General features: G+C 39.0%; 1 protein-coding gene across 6 annotated transcripts in view; it reads left to right on the top strand.

The window, feature by feature from the left end:
- The window catches only part of CNTNAP2 (contactin associated protein 2), a 1,014,729-nt gene that overhangs the window by 662,365 nt on the left and 330,454 nt on the right, over positions 1-21,910 (top strand). For all 6 annotated transcript variants that reach the window (XM_062625371.1, XM_062625372.1, XM_062625373.1 and 3 more), the window contains one exon: positions 7,848-7,954. In XM_062625371.1, the coding sequence (XP_062481355.1) occupies positions 7,848-7,954 (107 nt within the window). The remainder of the gene's footprint in view (positions 1-7,847; positions 7,955-21,910) is intronic.

The following is a 21,910-nucleotide window of genomic DNA, read 5'->3' as shown; positions in this document are numbered from 1 at the left end:
TGCTGCACCATTGCCTCTTGCTGCTGCTTCACACAGAGCTGGTCTCCTGCTAACATGAAGCAATTGCTGGGAACTGACAGAAACGATACCATGGCTGGAAACTTCCCTCTTAGCTGCTCCAGTAGATTGACTCTCCCCTGCTTTGCTGCAGCAGAAGTGGGAACTGTTAGTGTTGGATGGAAGTAGATGTTCAGCCATCAACCACCATAGATGTAGGTCATGCATAATAGGTTCAGGAGGTTTTCTATGACAAATACAGAAAAACGGGTTGTCCAGCTCCTGCAGTTGCTAAAGTAGAACCAGCATAATTTCATTTTAAAAAGCTAGTTTGTGAAGTGCTCTGAAAATTAAAAGTGGTAGATAGGAAAAATTAGTCTCTACATTGTCGTATGCAAAATAAAAACTGCATAAATCCAAGAGGGTCACTTGCTCCAAATGAGTTAACTGCTGCAGTGTTTTTCTTTCTGCATCAGTCCTTCATTAATGGTTCTAATGCAAGCAACTTAGAATAGCACCTTATTGTTCTGAAGATAACACTGAAAAACTGTTTGGCAGTTGTTCTAGGAATATGCCCTTAAGGAACTTTGCTTAACCAGATGTCACTGCATATTTTAATATTGATTTGCTCTTTGTAAATCACAGTCTTTAAAAGTGCCGAGCATTTTGATTTGATCTCATGACAGAGTGAGTTTGAGAATGTCCACCAAAAAAATGTGAAGACCTTGTATTATAGTAAATGATAAAGAAAGGCTGGGTCATTCTTGGTTCAGGAAGGATCCTTTAGTTCTACCACTGTTAATCTGTGTACAGTTAGGTTAGAAGATAGCAGCAAATGATGCCAGTTGGGAATTATTTTGAATCTGAATTACTTTTGCAGTCCCTCCCATCTGTCCTTTGTGTTGACGTACAGTTCCTGTTGTTGAAAATCTCAAAGTCACTTCAAACACTTATATTGTAAGAAATAAGAAAGAAACTTAAAGGTCAGATCAGCTGGTTTTACTTTTATTTAGGACACTGAAAATCAGAGTCTCTCTGTGGAATGGGTAATTGCAATCTGATGTTGCTACACCAGGGCTCTGCGGTAGCAACATGTCCTCAATTGGATTATTTTGTTGTTCACTACTGCTGTTACCATGATGAGTGGAATGCGTTCTGTTGCTCATTAAAGAGCAATATCATTGCAAACAGATGCATATGTTTAGACAATTTTCATGATTTTGTTCCTAGTTTACAGTAGGTCTTTTAAGTAAGCTGCATATATTCAGTGATTCAGAATACCAGCTGAAAGCAGTGTTTATTGCTCTTAAAAATTATTGTCCTGCTATGCTGTTTTATAGACCAAATCTTCTTGAGCAGTCTGGTAACCCTGTACAGTAAAAAAAAAAGGTTAAATTTTAAACATGTTTTAATTGATTTTATGGGGCGTGAATGAAAGTGGATAGTGACAGAACTCAGCAAGAACAGTATGCATGTTGAAGGATCTTTGCAAGAAATAGTGATAAAAGGTATGTTTGGAGGCAATAAAACGGGCAACTAATGGAAAAATACTGCAAGACCATTCAGAACAAACTGGTGATGGTTAGTTCTGAGGCAGGGCAGTGGACAAAAAAGCAGAACAGAATCAGTTTGGGAGAGAAATGAGAGATGAGGTGTGAGCAAGAGCAAGATTAGATAAGGATTTGATTATAAGAAAAGATTGAATTTCACGTTAAGAATAATTCAGCCCATCTTATTTTCCATTGCAGAAAGCCTTTAACATTTTGCTCTGCTCTACAGAAATTCTCATGCTGTCATATGCTGTCATTATCGGTGTAGCATCTGAGCTCTTTTCAGTATATTAGTGGGTAATACGTGTCTGTTTTCTCATCTGTGTAGTTCATTCCTTCCTTTTGACCTCTAAGGTGAATGTTTGGTGGTGTTTGGTCGTTTCTTATTTATACATACAGAGAGTTAGTTTATATTTAGGTTATATCTGTGCACAAGCTGTGTCTTGCACTTAGGCTAGAGATGGGAAAAGTGAAGGAAAGCAGTAAAGGGAAAAGAGGGGAAAAAGGGAAAGGTCTGTGTTATACAGTGGAGAATAGTGAAATCTGTGATGGTTCTTCAGTCCTGAGTGACTTAATTTCACAGTCTGTGTGTCACCATATGGACATTTGGCTTCTTGCACAGAATAACTTGCAGACTTCCTGCTCAAATGAACTTTAAACCTGAGAATAAGAGTTAGTTGCTATATGCCTTGGGCACAACTTGCCTGGGGAAGGTAGTTAATGTATTAAAAACCCCTGCCCTGGGCATAAAGTCTTCTAAAAAGACTTGAGGTAGTGACCACCACCTGTTGTCTTTCAGAGGTTAAATAGCACAGTCACAACACCAAGAAAATATAGTTACATATGGGAAATTAAGATAATAAATGCTTTCTGTTTCTTCTGGGATATGAACATATCTGGATTAGAAGGGAGTCTGGAGAGGTCCCTGAGGTCATTCTCCTGCCTTCAGGAAGGACCAAACATCATTCCTGATATATGTTGTTTTGATTTGTTCCTAAAATACCCTTTACCACTAAACGAACCTCACTGCTTTCTGCCCATTTCCTATGGACATTTAATATAGTTTGCAACCTTCCTGTTTCCAGCAACATTTTATACAGTTCAAAAATCAGCCATTGCTCATGCTGCTGAGTATGGGGAAAGGATTGCTTCATGGGGTTTTCATATCACTCTCCTGCTTACAACCATATTATGAGATCCCTTTTCTTGTTTTTATTTTCTTGTTGGCAGTAGTATGGTATGTTGACTTAGGATCACGGTACCATGTGTGGAATTCCCCACATCCCTTTTTGTGGGATTGCTTTCTGTCCAGGTTCTTCCCCCATGCCCTGTTCATTGCTACCTCAGTGTCAGACTTCTCACGTGCTCTAATTGTATTAAATGCCAGTATTTCAGTCTGTTCAGTTTCTCAAAATATTTTCTGCTTATAGTCTACAGTCCTCAAAAGAGCAGCCTCTCCCAGTTTTGTATCTTTATGCAAAAGAAACACCTCATGTCAGTCCCAATTCATTTGGTACAGGCAGTAACCATGTTTCTGGCAGAGGCAGGGGGGCTTAGACTAGGTATTTTGTTCTTCTCTGGCTGTTAGATTTCCCTGGAACTCAGAGATTATTCTCTGTTATCCGACATCTGTGTATTCCCAGTTTTATCTCTTGGATGGTCTAGGAGTGGGGACAAGCTTAGTGATTTACTAGATATTTGTATATAGCATCTCTGAAAAATTACTAAAGCTTCAGGCAATGTTAACCCTCTGGTGCATGAATAGACTATTTGTATTTCTTGTGCACAGTCTTATTTAGGCAGACGGTGAGGAAAAAGGTAGAACACACAGTTTTCCCTCATCCTGCAGGAATATCAGAGTTGTAGTCTGTGGTTTTAAAACACCAGCAGTTCATTAAAACAGACTTCTTGCAAATAGCTAACCAGAGTTAACTACAGGTAAAGTGAAAAAGAGAACAGTGTTCCAAGTGGTGGTTTGGAGAAGTATCGTATATGCTTTTAATAAGGAGGGCATACTTGAACATCAGCAGGAAAGAAATGGAATGGCATGGGGTTTATTTAGGTATGGAAATGTGGTCCATTTTCTTTAGTCTGTGTTGTGGAGGACTGGAAAAAGAGTGATTCTAGAGGACACTGTTACAATATTTAAGATAAAAGGAGGTGAAAGGAGTTGGCTTCTATCACAGCAAGGCAACAATGTCTATACCAGCTGTTAGTGAGGAATATGCTCCTATTTCTCATATTAAATATTGCTACTGAATCAGCAAATAACAGGAATGAAGGAATAGCAGTCACTTAGGATGATAAAAGAGTAAGCAGGCACCAAAAAGACACCAAAACTAACTAGATAAGAATTGGAAAGAAAGCCCTGTGTAATGCTAACATGTCACATCGTAGCCCTTGAACCCAGAAAACCAAAACCAAAATGCATGGGTTTGTGCTATTAGGTGACAGTTAACCTGATGTAACTTAACAAATGGAAAGAGATCAGTCCACATAACCAGACTCCTATTAATCTGATCTTAGTAGTCTTACTCCATTGAAGAAATGGAGGACAGCGTAATCGAATACCTAGAAGTAGATAGAGAGGAAAATGCAGCAGACTTTTTCAGCAGTTGGTTCTTGGGAATTAACGTATCTCATTCTCCAGTAAAGCACGGTAGTTTCTTCTCAGGTGGGAGAAGCACAATGGATCTAGTTTGTCGGATGTCAATGAAACAATTGATAAACTGTGATAATGGAAGTTTTTAGCTAAACTAGGAAAGATGGGGTTTGAGAGAGGAATTGCAAAGTGACTTGTGAACTGGCAGATGGAGTTGTCTTACAACTTACAGTGATGGGTTAACTGTTGTCTGATAGAGTTTCTCAGAGATCAGTCACAAAGCTGATCCTATTTAATGCTTTGACCTTGGCTCAAAATCAGGAATATCTTGATGAAATGTGCTGATGATACAGATTCAGCCTGGAAAAATAAGCAGAAGGATTCAGATGAAGTTACAGAACTAAGTAATGCTGTTGACAATAGCAGCAAGAATTTCTGTATAAAGATGGAGCTGATTGGTTGGAAGTGATTGAAGAGAAAAGGAATGGGGGACTGTACTGAGGATGTTTAATGTATTGAGCAATCTCAAGATGGCTTTGAGCCACTATTCTGGGTTAGTCAGACAATTGCTGTTTATCAAGCAAAATAATTCCAGTAGAGAAATACAGAAATATTGATCAACTCTGAAATCACAAAACATTGGAAAAACCTTCTCCAGGATACTCATTAGATTACAAATGCAAGTGGGAGCAGAGCTATGAGGAAGAGCAACAATAGAAAATCTGTTTTCCTACAGGATACTTGTTTTCATTAAAATACAGGCTGAGAGAGGTTTCAGTTGCTCTCTGCAAAATCATCAGATGTAAATGCCAAAGAACAAAAGTTGTTTGAGACATAGTCAATGTTACAAAAAAGAAAAACAACCCAACAAACCAACCCATAAAAACCCTGAAGAAAGCAGCATCTGTAAACTCTCTATGGATCATTTTTGGGGTGAAAATGAAATGCAAGTGTATTGCACTTGAAGGGATGAAGTTCTGTTCTACACTTGCCTTTCAGAAGGAGTCATAGAGTAAGAAAGTTCTCAACGCAGAGTCAGCGAGAGTTCATAAGCAGCAGTACTTAAATTAGCAGTGTTTTGAACTGGAAGGGACACAACTCGGTCATTAGGACCTTACTTCCTCTTCTGGTTTTGTGGCAGCTTCTAACTTCAGAGCCTGACTCAGGAGGGAAGGGTGGTTTGGAAGTTAATTATTAGTCTTTTTGATGTAATGTAGCCCGATTCCTGAGTGGAATTACCTAGACATATGGTCTTATAATACAAATGAACTGCAATTAGAGCATGCATTGGCTTTGAGTGGATATGCTTTGTGTATATACTAAATGCTAAGCATAACGTAGATAAACTATATGATTGCATATGCTTAAAGAATTTTAAAATTTCAAATTTCTTAGCAGGATATGTATGGAAATACATATGCAAGATACCTTCTATCTAAGCAGTATTTGTATCTTCCTATCACTCTATGGCAAGAAGAGTTTTTGAAAGATAATGGAGTTCAGAGTGAGAAGTAATACTGCTCTTGATACATCTGCTGAATTAAAAATGTGGGCCTTTTTGTAATTTTTGCATTCTGATTACCTAAAATTTCCTCTAAACTCTATTCCAGAGGGTAAGGTTTGTGCAAAAGTTGGACAGATGAGCAGCAGATGGTGTAAAAGAGGTTTGCTAATAGCTTTAATAGGGAATAAATCTTAATCTGTCTGATAAAATCAACTAACAGAAAATTGAAAGTGGAGGAAGCACATAAGGAAATGATCCTGTAGTCTTATTTAAACTACAGTTAGCACTAATATTAAGGTATTCTTTACTCCCTGTTTCTAAATGCATCATATTTAGAACAGGGAAAAAAAGATGAGTAAAGGGGGAATTTGCAGATGCAGACTAGGCTGGTCCAGCTGTCGTACTAGAAGTAAAAAATTAACATCAAGGAGTTTGCCAAGTATCTCTGGCTTTATGACTTAATATGCTTCATTAAATGATACAGATAGATATCTGTTTTTCATATGTCCCTAGATTAAATTGTTTACCCCAGTTATATAGTCAATAATGGAGTATCTTTACTAGTTATGTTACAATAAAAATAAGTTATACTGCAGTAAAATGCAAAAGTAGTTGCTAGCATTATATGTGAAACTTCATATAAATAGCTGGTGAAATGCACATAGAAAATGGTTAGTTTGGTCATAGGAAAAATACTTTTAAAGTAATGTATGTTCAAATGTAAATGAAGAAGAAAATACGTGAGAAGCAGTAATTTTTAAAGGCTGGAAAAAAGTACAAACAATATTCAGATTTAGGAACTTCTGTAGATGTTTATAGCCTTGAATAAAAGTTATAAGATTAGTTTTGAAGTGTGACTGCTCTCTGCTTTCCCTACCCTTGTACTCACCAGCTGTGGATTCATCTTATCAATTGTTAATCCTTTGAATGTTTAGAAATGTGCCATTCTATTGCTCTTGTTATTCATCTTTAATACATTTCATGTCATATGTTATTCTTGGTAGCTGAGTCATGTATGCCAATGCTGTCAGCTGGAACATGAGGATATACAAGTCTAACAGGGGGTGCACCCAGATACTTTCAGTTTCAGTAGCCTGTTACAGAGGAAAGCTGTCCTTAGGTGTTACTTAATAGAGTTTTTTTAACTACTTCAGGAATATGATGCACTTCAGATTTATCATGGAGATAAGGATACTTAATTTATAATGTGTTTATGAAAATATTTTTATTTGTCTAATAAGGGGTCTCCTAAATTTCATTTTTAATATCATAATAAAAAAGTATAGTTCCTAAATTAGATTGGGCCGACTTAACATGAAAGAAAAACTCTTTTAGTTCTTGATCAGAAATGCAGAGCCTGTACTGAGTCTGACTGTAATGAATTTAATAGGAAAAAAAAAAAAAAGATACTTTGAAATTATTATTTCAAAGCCCTGTCAAAGAAAAGAAATTTAATAGTTTCAAAGGTGAGAGAACATGGCAATTTCCATTTTCACCTATCTTTGATAGGAAAGAAACTGGACAAACTCAGATCTTTGAAATCACATTTAGATAATATTTCAAACAATATATTCTGCTATGACTTTGGGGTTTGCATTCCTTACACTCTCCAGCAACAGCAAAGCAGGTGGTGGCACAAAGGTGAGCAACCATTGCTGCAAATCCCTGTGAAGAAGAAACATGTACAGCTTCTATACTGAAACCAGTTGTTTTAATAATGCAGCATTAATAGTTTTCATCCTAGCCAGCAGGCAGTCTGCTTCGACTTTTTCCCATTGCTGGCAACAAGGAGATGAACAGCAGCTCACTCGCATTCTTGCTTTAACTTTGAGTCACTTGTGGGACTGCAGTCCTTGAGGCATGACACCACCTGCACAGCATTTTGTTCATTTTGTGTTGACAGCTAAATACCTGTCAAACGTACTTTAGAACCCTAATTTTTGGTGGGTGAATGTATTCCACCTTGATTGTGCTTTTTTTACTGTTTGTAAAAGGGCTGCAACAAGGCCTGGATGAAGCACCTTTTGTGCAGTTGCGTGTTGAGGTATAAATTCTGTTAATCTGCCTGAAATAATGAGGATTAACTGCAAGGCAAGGACATGATACACTGCTCAGGCAGCTCACAATGTACCTGTGTGTAAATCTTGATGCTCATTTAGTTTTTTCTTTCTGTCTTTGCATCTTGTCCTGACAGGTGTGTGCCCAATCACTGTGAACACGGTGGCAAATGCACCCAGACGTGGGACAGCTTCAAGTGCACTTGCGATGGAACTGGATACAGTGGTGCCACTTGTCATAACTGTAAGCCATCCTGGGGGGGCTGAAATTACAGTGGAGTAGAAAAGACACTGGTGTCTTCTGGTTGACATGAAAAGTCAAAGTCTTCCTCTGGTTATATATATATATATATATATATATATATATATCCTAAAACCTTCTCTGAAAGGAGGTGTTGGTTTATTCATACTCCACCGTATCTACATGGGGATGTATTTATGTAGCGCTGTGCTGCACCATTGCAAGGGACCAGAACAGTACAGCTGTCTTACTTGCACATTCTCTCTTAGAAATGCATTCTTAGTAACTGCACACTAGATTTTCAAATGGACACAGTGAATCTCCACTAAGGTGCTGAGGAGAGCTCATGACCCCTGCTAGAGAGACACTGATTCAGGTTGCTCACCCCAGAGAATGTTCATATACTGATTTTGGGCCATTCTGAAATCACATTATTTACTCTGTCAATATGAATTTCTTAAGAATATTTCCTATGAGCTTCACATGCCCTACACTATTAAAGCACAGAAAGGAGAATGGTACAGTTGCTCTTTTTATAGGTTCTTAACAATGTATGCTGAGTCAGTGGCATGTCTTCTGTTCCTTCTCTTGTATGCTAGAAGTGGGATTTCCAACTATGAAGACTATTCTGAAACAAGTAGAAGATACAGAAAACATATCCAGTCCTTAGTTGTGTCCTTTCTTTTCCTTAGCAAACAACCCCTAAATATTGAGGAGAGAATAGACATGCTTCTGAACAGATGAAAAGTCAAAACTGAATCCAGGATTTACAGAAATACAGATTTTTGTTACTTTACTGTTTAACTTAACTATGGCTTTGTAAAATTTTACAAAGATAATTGCAGAATTAATTATTTTTTAGCAAAAAAAAAACCAACCCAAACTACTGAGAAAATGTTGCCTATTCACAGTTGTCTGCATTTCAACAAAAAAGTAAGAGGGAATATATTCTATATAGTAACTATGAATATATATATGTATCGAATAGCAAAGTTATCTGTGGTCTGGCTACTGAACTGGTAAAACTGAAGGAGTTAAAAGACAAATGAATGTTTATTAAAAATACAGATTTATGTACCAATGCTTGGAGGAGGAATTTCATGAGCAGCCCTTTTTCCACCAAGTGTGAATGTGAATAGTGATGCTGTGGTTGCGCCTCATCTTGGGAAAGGAAACAGAATTTACAGTGAGGGAGTAATTCAGTGAAACAAACAAAAAAATCTTATGTATAATATGAATATATATATGAATATAATGCATATAGTATAATATTTTAAAGCTTTGGCTGATCTGTTGCAGCCAGTTGGAAAAGATGATTCCTATGCATGTTAAGATGTTTAACTGCAGGAATGCAGGGATGGAAGCTCACTTAAGTACATTTTAGCTACTGAGCCTCTGGAAAGACATATTATTTTTTAGGGGAAACTGTATCACATTGAATCCAGCAGCCTGCCAGAGGTGAGGATGCTGCAGAGGTGAGCATGCTGCATCTGCCTTCCGCCCAGGTCCAAGCACTGGCAAGGCTGTAAATGTATTCTATGTGGGCATGCGCCCACAGAGCCCATACACACTGTATGTACATGACTGGCATACAGATCATAGAGTATGAATGTGAGCACAGCACCAGTGGCCTCATCCTGCTCACCTTTGTGGCAGAGCAGGATACATGTGCACTAGTGAGGATGGTGAATTGAGCATCCATAGCAACACACAGTGGATCCTTCCGGCTGCCCAGCTCAGCATTCAGTCAACCCAGTGGCTGGCCCTGGATCCCAGCCTCTAGTGCTTCTGATGCTTGGAGGCATCTGGGTGCTTCCAGGAACACTGGAATGCTGGATTGCCTGGCTGGGTATTATCTGGGCTCCTGTCTGTGCTCCTCTGTGGGTGAGCAGATGAGCTTTTAAGGCATAACCTAACATAGTTTAGCTTTCTTTTTGTGAAATAGCAAGGACAAATGGATGGCATCACTTTTCTGAAATCACATTTGTTACAAAGGAAAGAAATAATAATCTAAGGAGCTGTGAACATTTCTGTTAATAGGATTTTCACCTGCCTTTATGGATAAAATAATGCAATCAAGCAAGCAAAAGGCACTGCTGAGCTGCAGTATCAGAAGGGGGATTTGGAGTATATTGTCCTGTCTTTAGCTATGGAATGGATAAAGTGTGTGGGATTACAGATGTCCAGGTCATTTGTAGACACACTGTTCAAGAGCCTTTACTTTTTTTAATTCAGGAAGAGTTTCAGACAGCTGAGCTTTTGTTTCATTTCTGTGTTTGAAGAACATAACTTTAGTTTCAAGCATGTATGTTTCTATACTTTTGGAAATCTTTCTTACAAAACAAGGGTGAGCAGAAAGTTACTCACTTGATAGATAATCCTGTCAGAATATGGGAAGTCTTAAGCCTTTATAGAGTATAGAGTTTAATGGCAAAAAAAAGGGTGAAAAACAAAGCTATAAACTGAGACCACCTGAACTTTGCCTTTATTGAGCAGCCAATAGCTATCAGTATTTACATGAATATGTTTCAGTATTAGGTATAGCTGCAAATAATGAGGGGTTTTGTTGAAGCTTGCCAAAGGTTGTAATTACACTTTCCTGAGGTTTGGGGTCTCAGCTCTGCTACAAAGGTATCTGCCCTATCTGTCCTCTCCTACTTGTGCAGCGTCTATGTGTACTCAGACACTTGGTGTGCTGCCTTCTGCTTTTGAGTTCTGATGTTTGTGGTGGTAGCGGAACAGAAGAGATGCTGAGGAGTGAGAGAAGTTGGAATGATCAGATATGTGGTATATGAATAACTGAAAACATTTTTAAAGAGCATTGTGGGTTGTATGGAATTTAGCAGATGTCATGATTCAATGGGACAGGCAAGTGTTTAAGTATAGATAGCGCTCATTCAGTACCACTTTACTTACATACAAGATTATTTTACAAAACAAATAGTATTACTCTACATATTTTAATATATTTTTCTTTTCTCAGTGTATATTTGTGCAGTAGATATAACAGCAGTTCTCAAAGAGGTTGGAGTCAAGACTGCATTAGTGGGGATTGTAACTATAGATGATGATTTTAATGAGTGTGAATTTTGCTGAACTTAAAAGAACAAGATAATTTGGATTTACTGAAGTGTGTGTGGAGACTGTCAGTAAATTGATTTTGCTTTGGCCAGAGAATCCAGCACTTCTCTAAGCTTTTGACCTGAAACAAGGCAGGAGTTTGCAGCCTTGACTGAATTTCCAGTTGCAGTTTTAGGTTCCTTTGAAGTTAAAATTCAAAGACAAACATTAAAATAAATAAATCTGAAATAATAAATTTAATTCTTACTATTTCTCCAACTGTGTCCATCAGTGATGCACATTTGCCATTTTAACATCATGAAATAACTTGCTTTTCAGAATAAGACACCGTTACAGGAACATTTTTCGTCTTTCAAATACACACCAGAATCTCCATGCTTTGTGTCCACTGTCTGGTTATTTGTCAGTGGCTTAAGCTGGCATTCACAGAAAAAGATGTCTCTACTCCATCATCCAGCTACAACTGGGTTCCTGGCCTTAATGGTGAATTAAGCAGAAATAGTGGGAAGTTATAGTTCTATTGCATGATAAATACCCTAAAAATCTGCAAGATTTCTTGTGGTGAACAGATTCTCGGTGCCCAAGAGAATGCTGTGGCCTGGTAAATATCAGACTAGAGCATCAATGTTATCATTAGACAAGACTAAAAGATAAATAAATATATTTATTTAAAAATAATGATTTACAACACTGCAACAGTTAACAGAATTATAGTTAAACATAAGTATCATCCTTACCTGCTTTATTGCATCAGCTATATTTTAATCCCTGACTACCTAACCTTTACAGCCTACCAAAGGCTGACCTGATGTGAAGAGTTCTTAGGAGCAATATTTTTCCAGAATCTACAGGTAAATGGTTTCGGAGCCTTCAAGAACAAGAGCTCACGACCTCTGAATCCTCTGGCTTTGTTTCATCATAGCTTGCTGTGAATAAATGTTAACCTGTATTTTGGTATGTGATTCAGTGTTAATGAGGAATTAAGCACTGATCTTCTCTTGAAATGATACATGCATGAAGTGTCACTGCTAGCCTAATGGACATTGACAGATTTTTCCAGGAATATTGACCTTCTCCCTAAAATTAAATAATGCTTTAATAATGAGTTTAGTAGTATCTAGAAACACACTTTGAATAAGAAACATCTGTATTACCTACTTTGTAGAAGCTGTGATAATTTGCATTCCTGAGTATTGTAAAAATAATCAGTAATCAGAAACCCAAATCTAATCTGCACAGGCTGTGATCTTCAGCAAGACCTCCATCGGTTTGTAATAATCGATTTTCCTGTATTTCCATAAATAAGGAAGCATATGGAACACTGGACTGGATAGGAAAGGGTGGCATGGCGGGGATATTTTCTTGTCAGCAATTTGAGGAATAGTTCCACAGCAAGAAAGGAAATACATAATTTGGCAAAAATATGTTTTGAACTTTAGGAAGAAAAAGAAAAGAAACTGTCCGGATGTATAGTCATCCCAAACAAGCAAAGTACTTCAAAGCAACACTTCAGCGCAGACTAGGATGGTTGTAACAACAGCACGGTTATTCTTTGTGATCTAAAACAGATCGGTTAGAAAAGGCAAAGGCCTTGCAATTCCATGAGCATATTAGTGCGTTATTTGATCAGGGAAAAGAGTTCTTTTAACAATTGATAGACTATGTTTGTGGAAGCTTCTTCCTTTCTTACAGTTGAACAGAGGAAAGGGGAAAGTGTGACTAGAAAAGTACTTTCATGAAACCGTTGTCTGCTGCGATTAAAAATACACAGTGTCAAAGGCTACCTTCCTTGTTCCATCTGAGCTAAGAGAAACAAGCCAGACAGGCTGCTGAGAGTAAGATTCTCACGAATTAGGTTATATAACTGTGGTCACAGAAATGCGCTAATTATTCTCAGGAGAATGTACAGGCAGCCAGAGTGCCTCCAGGCAGCAGAAGAGTCACCATCTTCTCTGGGAGATCTGAAATGGGAGTCTCATTACTGACAAAACACAGGGAAAACCCTCTAAACTTTCTACCATCTGACAGGATGAAAGTGGTGTGTATTGCACTGGGTCCTATTGAAAGGCGTTTAAAGAACAATGCAGCCATCAGGCACAGTCAACACAAAGGGAAAGTCCTGTCTAACTAATTGAATAGCCTCCTACAATGAAGTCAGGTGTCTGGCAGATAAAGGGAAAGCAGTCAGCTAGTATTTCTGGATCTTAGTGAGGCCCTTGGTACTTTCCCTCACAGCATCCTTATAGACAAGTTGTCCAACTTTGAGATGAGCAGGTAGATGGTGCACTGGGTGAAGAACTGGCTGAACGTGTGTGCTCTGGCAGCCAAGAGGGGAAATGTCATCCTGTCGTGCATCAGACAGCATAACCTGGCAGTCAAAGAGGTGATTATCCCTCTGTGTTTAACATTGATGTGGCCTCATATTGAGTTGTGCGTGTGGTTCAGGGCTCCACCATGTAAAAAGGGTGTTAAGGTACCTGAGTGCATCTAGAGTTGGGTAACAAAGGTGGGGATGCTGATCTCATTTCCCTGGTAGCCAGAATACCTATCCCCTCCCCTCCTATCCAAAAAACAAGGTAACAGAGAGTAATTCCCCCCCCCCCATATCTTCCAGTGCAGCAAAACCTCTCTATAAGGAAACATTTAACACATCAAAGTATTTTTCATCAGTATATCACACTAGGTGCACTCCCCACCCCATCTGCCCATGGCTTTGGAGGGCTCATTGCAGCTGGAACAGGGGTACGTTGTCCTGCCCTTGGCTGTCCTGGGGGCAGGCTTGTGTTCAACCCTGTCTCCTGGTGTCCCGGCTGGGCTTCCTGAATGTTCCCTGCACCTTGCCTGATGGTTTCCGGGGCTGTCAACCCTGCCCTGACGCAGCCTGGAGAGAACAGGACAGTGTAAGAGCTCCTGCTGCTTCCTAAAGAGATGCAATACATGTACAGCTGTCCAAAACTTTGTCTCTTTTATGAGTTTGGGTTTTTTTTTCTCTTTTAACTTAGTATTCTCCTTAGGTTCCAGAGAAGCGAAAGGAGCAATGTATTGCAGATAACTGCGTAAAAATGCACAGAAGATGCTAGCATTGCTTCCTCTGCACAGTGTTCCTGGATGCTGCAGTGAGTTATGCTGTGCCAGACAAGTGTTACACTCTTACAGGGAAAGGTTTGAAGATCAAATGGTCTTACTCCTACTGTCAGCTTGGAGCGTACCCGCATGGGGTTTGTGTGCACATCTACATTGCATGCCACATTTAATGCTTAGTAAGAAACAAACATTGTCGTGAAATTCTCCTGCAACTTGCTTGTTTCCTTTGCAGAAAACACACTTCACTGTTAAACATGTCCCTGTGTGCAACAACATTTTCAGACCAAGTTGGATCTGTTGGTCTATGAGACCACAGAGTAGATCTCCAGGAATGGTCACAGAGCACAGTGTCTTGTCACCAAGTCCTAGGAGGTTCATATTGCCACTGGCAACATGAACAGCCACACCCCAGTGTGTCTCAGATGAGCCTCCATGTCAGTGCAATTCCTGACTTCTCCACTGCCATTGTCATCTCTGCAGTTTAATTAAAACCAGCCATACCAACGCGGGTCTTTGCTTTTGAGAGTAGGAATTCCTCCTGTTTAAAGTATAGACTGAAACATAACACATCTTGTGTAGCTCACTAAACAGTCCATGGTGAGGAATGGCTTTTGACCTCAACCGTGTGAGACTGTTTGAACCAGTAACTTGGGTAAGAAATGACTCTCAGCTCACCGCAAAAACAGACCTTCGGGTCTGCTCTTGTTATTTCTTAACTCTTATTAGCTTCTGTGGCAGTTTTATTACAGCCAGGCTGTTAACACTGAGTCCTGTCAGCCCTGAGCCTTGTTAGCTTTGTAAGGAAAATCAGATCTTATAAACACCAATTAAAATCTATTTTCAGTCAGTAAATTAAGACCCATTGCTTCCCTTTTCTTTCTTTAGTACTCTCTTCTTGTTACTTGGATGATGGTGAGGTAACAAGTGAACCTTATAAACTGGCATTTCATGTACAAACTGTGGGAAAAATCCTCTGCCAGAGTGACAGAGAGGGTCACAGATCTGATACCTTAGAAAATTCTTTCAAACTAGATACATCTATGCTTCTGACTTATGCATCTGTTCATAACTGTTAATGGTTTTACTATTCATTGCTTTCAGGCTTTGAATGCTTAAAGAGTGCCTTAGGTTTTAAAAATCAGTGTTTCTTTTTCCCCGTGAAATGTTAACTACATTTTAAAACAAATTTCTGATCTCAAAATCAAGGTTTGATTTCTTGTGTAAAATGTGTAGTACAAGATTTAGGAAAGATTTAGCATTTGTGTCATACCAAGAGGTGAGAAACATTATGGGGACTTTTAATGTGATTAAATAATGATGATTTAATGTAACTGAAGAGGGAAATGCCCAGTATGACAGGGCTATGCAACAGGTACTCATAATTAAAAAACACTAATTTTTTTTAATTCAGTTCTCAGTTACTAAAAGATGGGTGGGGGAGAGAGGCAAATGCTAGGTTTTTTGAATAGGTAATAAATTCACTATACTAACTTGGCTAATTTGAGCTAAGTTGATGGGCACATCATATATGAGTGGGTTTGGTACTGTGTTCCCAGCTTATTCAACCCTTAAATCCAAAACGGTTCCTTTCTTTAGCATTGAAATACTGTGTTGTCCTTATGTTCACCAGATCCTTTCTACACAGTCTTCCTGATCTGAAGCATATAAGCATATTTCTCACATTATTTTCTCCATTGTGAAGATACGGAAGAATCATAATTACTTTTTCCGCTCAGAAACTGTATTACATAAGGCATTCATGTGAAAGAATGTTCTGTTCAAAAGACAGGAAGAACACTGCCTTTTAATACTGTAAGTGGGAGACACAGCCTAGTCATGAATGTCCTGGATTTTGAGAAGGCTTGGCACAAGACTGTCTTCCCTTCAGTTGTCCTGTGGTGATTTGTGTGCAGGGCTGCGACAAACTATTACATTGACATTTCTTAATGTTTGCCAGTGAAATGTGATATTTTAGTCAGCAGCATCTTGCATGAACAAATCCTGGCTCCCAGATTTCCCTGGCTCTCTGCAGAAGGCAGCATCGTGATTGATACAGGAGGGGACCCATACACATGCAAGCATCTGTGGACTAAGCACAGGTTAAGCAGCCCCTTGAACTGGTTGATTTACCCAAGACTACCAGAGCTTTCATTGAATTCCCAGTAGCAAATCGGGAATTTGCATTAGTAAACAGAGCAACGTCTGAACATGCTGGGCTGAGTACCTGTGGTGGAAAGCTGGCATTTTAAGGCATGCAGGGGGACTTTGCAGTGCCCATCAGCCTTGTTGATGGAAGACAGATTATTTGAACTATATGAAAGGTGGAATGAGAAATAATGCTGGAAACATAAGTTGTTGAGCTTTGAAAATATGAAAGAGGAGCTTTCAGTAGGGTAAAATTTGAGTTGCTTTCATTCCTCCGGTGTTGGAGATGATTTGCCTCCTTTGGGCTGATGGAGGACAGCTGCTATGGCATGCACTAATGGGGATGAGAAGTACTACAGGGAGGAGCAAGAGCTTGGGCTCTTTTGGGCTTCATTTGGGTTGATGGAAGACAGCTGACAGCTGCTATGGGATGAGCTAATTGGGATAAGAAGCTCTACAGGGAGATTCAGAGCTTGGGCTCTTTTGGGCCTCATTTGGGTTGATGGAGGACAGCTGCTATGGGATGTACTAAAGAGCACGAGGAGGCCTGAAGGGGTGAGTTTTGGAGTTTTTCCTGTGGAAGGTGAGCTTACAGAAATAGTAAGAGCTGTGTTTGAGTACTGGGGAAAGTATTTAAAAATCTTATATTGGGGGCAGGGGGAAGCAATGAGAAAAGGGCGATCGGTTCTTTTAGCCCTGTTGTTACAAAGTTTTGTACTAGAAAAAGAAGAAAAGGCAGTAAGTAAGGCTGTAAGAAAAGGAGTACAGTTCTTCACCCTTCCTCATTATCCTTTTGAGAGTGATGGTTGAGTGTCACTGATGGAGGCTGTAAGGTTTTGAATTGCTCTTTGAGGACTGCTGCTTTAAGACTCTGTGACCTGAGTAAAGTCAAGTAGGTTCCAGGAGGTGAACAATACTGCGTTCAAGCTCTGCAGCATGGATGCGTGTCTGAGTAATGCTGATGGTAGAGAAAAGGGAGGAAGAGTGAGTTAGGATTTCTGAAATGTCTAGAAAGAGGCTTTTGTCCGCTCTTCTCTTTCCTCAGAAGAAGTACTTCCAACAACTGATTGATTTCACCCAGTGATGTCGATATCAATTTATTCTCCTTTCTCACACTCTGTATCTGAACTAATCAAATGTTCGCATTTGATATATGCTTTGCAGAAGCTCATTTCTGGGATATTTGTGTCTTTGCTGTTTAGAAGAGAGATTCTCAAAGCCTGTTTATAAAGACTACTTTTGTTTACAGAAGTGTATTAAAAGGATCATGCAATCAGTATGTGCTGGTTTCCTAAAGAGGCTAATCTCCTTTCTGGTAATGGTTTTCAAAGGAAATGTCATCATAATTTATAATAGTCCTTTTGGATTCATCTTCTATTATTTATTGCATGTTTTCAAAGGGTTTAACATAATGTATTTCCTTTCTAAAGGTTGCAGACTATTATTAAATTACCTCTTCTTTATTAGACTGTCATTTTAAAATGAGGGTGAAGCTGTTTGGTTTAGTCTGAAATCTTCACGTAATTTTTATCTGTAACCTATAAGCCCCAAATTGCTGCATTTTTTTTTTTAGCTGTTCCTGTAAAGCTGGCAAAAGAAAAGCTTTCTACTCTGTTTTTCTTCCAGTTTGAGGGTGTTGCAGTTTCTTTGGTTCTGTACTCTAATATTTACATATTTAAAAATTAGTATGTTCTTAGTTTCAGTGCCATGAGCTATAGTTACCTCAGCTGCTACTAATTTATTATGCGTGGAGCTGAGAACTGCTCTGCACCAGGTGTTTAGGAAATAACTTGCATTTTTGTTGTAAGTAAATGGATGGAGTGTCTGTTCAGGGCAAAAAGGGCTGGAGATCCAAAATGAACAATAGCATCTGTACTATCTGGTGAAGGTTAAGTGGAGCAAATGAGCATTAGGATGCAAAGCAGAAGATGAATAGTCAACCAGCAGTAATTATGCTGAAACTGAAAAATCAGCTGGAAATTACCAGGTGATGTGTGAGAGAGAGAGTGTCAGGGGCTGAAATTGGGCTTCATCTTTTAGCTGTTTGTACAGTTGGGCTGTTTATATGTAGCTCTAAATTGGAATCAAGCATAGGAGTTTTTAAGCCAAATTTCTGCTAGGTGGGGGAAATACATCTGGGGGCCCGTGCAATAACAGTATGGAGTCAGGGTCCAGTTCAGAGCCTTTTCAGTCCCTTCATTTGTTAAGACTTTTTAAAATACCCAAGCAACAAGCCAATCCCTGGCAGTGTTCAAGGCCAGGTTGGATGGTGTGGCAACTGAGGCACAGGCTCCAGTTGTGATGCACCTGAGATCATTTACTGAGTGAGCTTATAGGCTTTTTATAGACTCCTGCCTAGTGGTTAATAATTGTTAGTATCTGTTAGTTTCTTTTAAGTACCTTTTGCATTATCATATGCTTTTCTCAACCAGTCACATTATTGTTCACGCACCTTTGCTTTGTTCTCAGATGTATAAACACATTGCTCTGTTACCACTTTCTGCTACATTATTACTTTTAATTTTCCCTTAAATATACATCCTTTTGTCTTCTCAGTCCACACTGGGAAAGTCCCCAGTACAATATTACATCTTTGTCTTCAGTAACTTCTTTGTTTCAGTATCTACAGTTCTGAGAGATTATGTTGGTGTTCTGACTTGGACTCCTCTTGACTCCCATGGTTGGCAGCTGATTGAGGGTGAGAATGTTCATGCTCTCGTTCAGGTCTCCTGGCACACCTTCTTGTGCAGCATCCCCCACAGGATGGGGCTTGGAGCAACCTGCTCTAGTGGAAGGTGTGTCCCTGACCATGACAGAGGGTTGGCACTGGATGAGCTTTAAGGTCCCTTCAGCCCAAACCATTCTGTGAACATGCCTGAATTGCAGTCTGACTTTGGGAAAGCTCAGGTATTAGATGAGTGAAGGTTTTTTGCTAGCAAATGTAACCTGTTCTTTTGTTATTCAGAATGCACAGACAAGTACTGTTCCTAGGGGACAGTTAGAAGAGAACATGTCATTAAGAACAGAAAATATATAGGTAACTAATAGATAGCTCATGTATACTGTAAAATCAGGATTAACCACAGCCTGGAAAGGATTCTGCATGTGAAGACTTCAGTATTAATTAGCTTATTCTTAAACTTTTCCATTGTGACAACCTAACATGTTGCTTCACTGTTAAGACACTTTTAATTGAAGAAAAGCATTGAAGTGTTGATATTCAAATCCTGTTGACAGCCATTAGAAAGAAAAAGCATGTTCTGAAGTCACTGTAATTCTGGCTTGCTCAGACAGGTGAGAGAATGAAGGTAATGCTAAGATCAGCAGTAGTTGAAGTAATAAACTTAAGATACAAATGAAGATGTCTTTACCTCTCCACATGTAACTTTAATACTTTCAAAACCTCAAAATAGGGGAACATCCTGGTTTTTAATTGTGCTTGCCATTATAAAGGCAGTATGTACCAATGGATAACCAGATATATCTGGGGTTTGTAGCGTTCCTATCTATATTACCTAGTGTAGAAAGACTTGATAAATTCCCTATTTATAATGAATTTTCCTGGATGTGGAAGGTAGTATGAGCAATATGACAGGACTGTGGATCAAAAATTGGCATACTTACATTCAGTCCTTTTTGTTAGTGTTCCTCAGTGATGTAGTTTAGGGCAAGTTGTTTCTCTTTCTCACTTATGTGGGGTTTTTCTTTTTTGTGTTTTTTCTCCTTTTTTTTAATACAGTGGGAATAATGATGCTCTTCCTAAGTGCTTTGAGACTTATGAAAAACATTGCAAGCAGAAGAGCTACTTAAAAAGATGGGAAGAAAGCTTTCACAGGAAACACCCCATAACCTCTTTTCAATCAAAAAATGTAATGAGAACAGTTGATCAATGTAAAATCAGACCTACATTTATAATCAGCCACACTGGAAATATGGTAAATGTTGTTAAGTTAATATTTTAAATCAAAAACTGCTTTTGAAAAAGCAAACTATTAAAGAGAATGATGAAACTGTTCCTTGGTTTCCTGTTAACCTGGAAGGGAGGATGATCTTCCAAATCTGCTAACCACCTCCAGTTACTGCCTTATTATAGAATTGGGGTTTGTGATCTTAGTGTATGAATGTGTAAGATACTCATACTGCAGGTATGAAAAGCAGACCCTAGAGACGTTTGCACTTCTACCTGTGTGTGGCTGGAGGGGTGTAGTAAGGGCTTTGTTTTCCCTAGATAATCTGCTGGAGAAAGCTTTGCAATCAACTCTGTCATAGTCTGAGTGTAAGACTGGTGGCCGGTTAGTTACCTCAGATATCTAAGAATTGACTTCTTAGGCTTGCTTTAGCAGGAGCCACTCATCTTTTTTTCTGGAATGTAGCCTTGAAAATGCAAAATGGTGCAGAGCAATCCAGAGTTATTCTTGAGGTGGAAGAGAAGCAGTGAAGCTCTCTCTTCTGCCGTAGGCTTTAGGGTTGAACCCGGCTGAGCCTTCTCTTGCCAGGTACCATTACCTACTGCAAGCTGACTCCTTGGGGTAGTTTAGTTGGTTTTGTCCAGAGGCAAAAGGGTGGGTTTTTTTTTCTAAGAGATGTGTTTTATGTTTTGTGCCTGAAAGCAGTGGAAGAGACTATTGCATTGTGCCTCTGCTGCTGAGATTCAAGGCTGATCATACCCCAGGCCTTACTGGCAACTCTGAGTCTTTCTGTCACAAGCTTGAAGTGATGGGAGGTATTGCACTTGTAGAAGAAAATGGAGAAGAAGGATAAGGAAAGCCAAAATTCATTGAAAGAGTAACAAAGCCTGGCAGTTCAGTTTCTTACTGCTTTGTTTGCTCTATAGCAGTGTTTCAGGTGGTTTGTGTGTGGTAAATTTGCATTTTTTTGATTAAATGGAGTGAAACCCTGAGATGCTACTTGTTCTTTGTATCCTGTAATTTACCCTAATAGCTAGTGTGACAACACTTACCTTCACAATATTAGATGTAGGACTCCAGTAGTAAATGAGCATAGAGAGTAATTGCTGCTCCTCTTACTATACTTCTGTGGACAGTATATATTCTGGATGGTATTTTTTGATATAATTTGGTTCTTGTTTATGGATACTGCCTTTCTCAAACATGATTTTCCTGTATATTCAGGCTTCTTTACAGTGGTAGTTTTTGGCTGCTCTGTATGCCTTTCTTAGGAATCAGTTGTCCACATTGACCTTTCTCACTCAGAGGCAAGAACTGTGAGTGTTTTTCTGTAGTTCTGGTATAGTGGGGGTTTAGGTTTTACTCTCCTTCTCAATATGCTATAATTTAAATGGGAGACAAAACAGGCCAAGTTGTAAGACCACAGTCCATTAGTGCAAGTAGGTGTTTGGTATCATCATACTTCATTACTGTTGCTTTAAAATTTCACCTTAGGTTACAGGGCTAATAGGTATCTCGGCTACACAAGTGTTAGCAGAAGTAATGAGAGGTTTACTGGGACTCCTTAAATATTTTACTGAAGCCTTGGGAAGCCTCTAGGTATGTTTACTTTTAGGTAACTTTACAAAGACATGGAAGATGCTACTGTTTCATAAATAATGTTTGTGCTCATATTAGCAGAAGTATTTAAGCGTGTTGTAGTTTGTCGTTCTTCATGCTCTCAGTAGGAGTCTTAGCTGTA

This window comes from Pezoporus occidentalis, unplaced genomic scaffold, assembly GCF_034315485.1.
Source record: "Pezoporus occidentalis ecotype Australia unplaced genomic scaffold, CSIRO_AGI_Poc_V1 ctg28, whole genome shotgun sequence".
Taxonomy (NCBI): Eukaryota; Metazoa; Chordata; class Aves; order Psittaciformes; family Psittacidae; genus Pezoporus; species Pezoporus occidentalis.
Note: the sequence above shows the minus strand (reverse complement) of the source record. Positions and strands in the feature narration are given on the sequence as shown.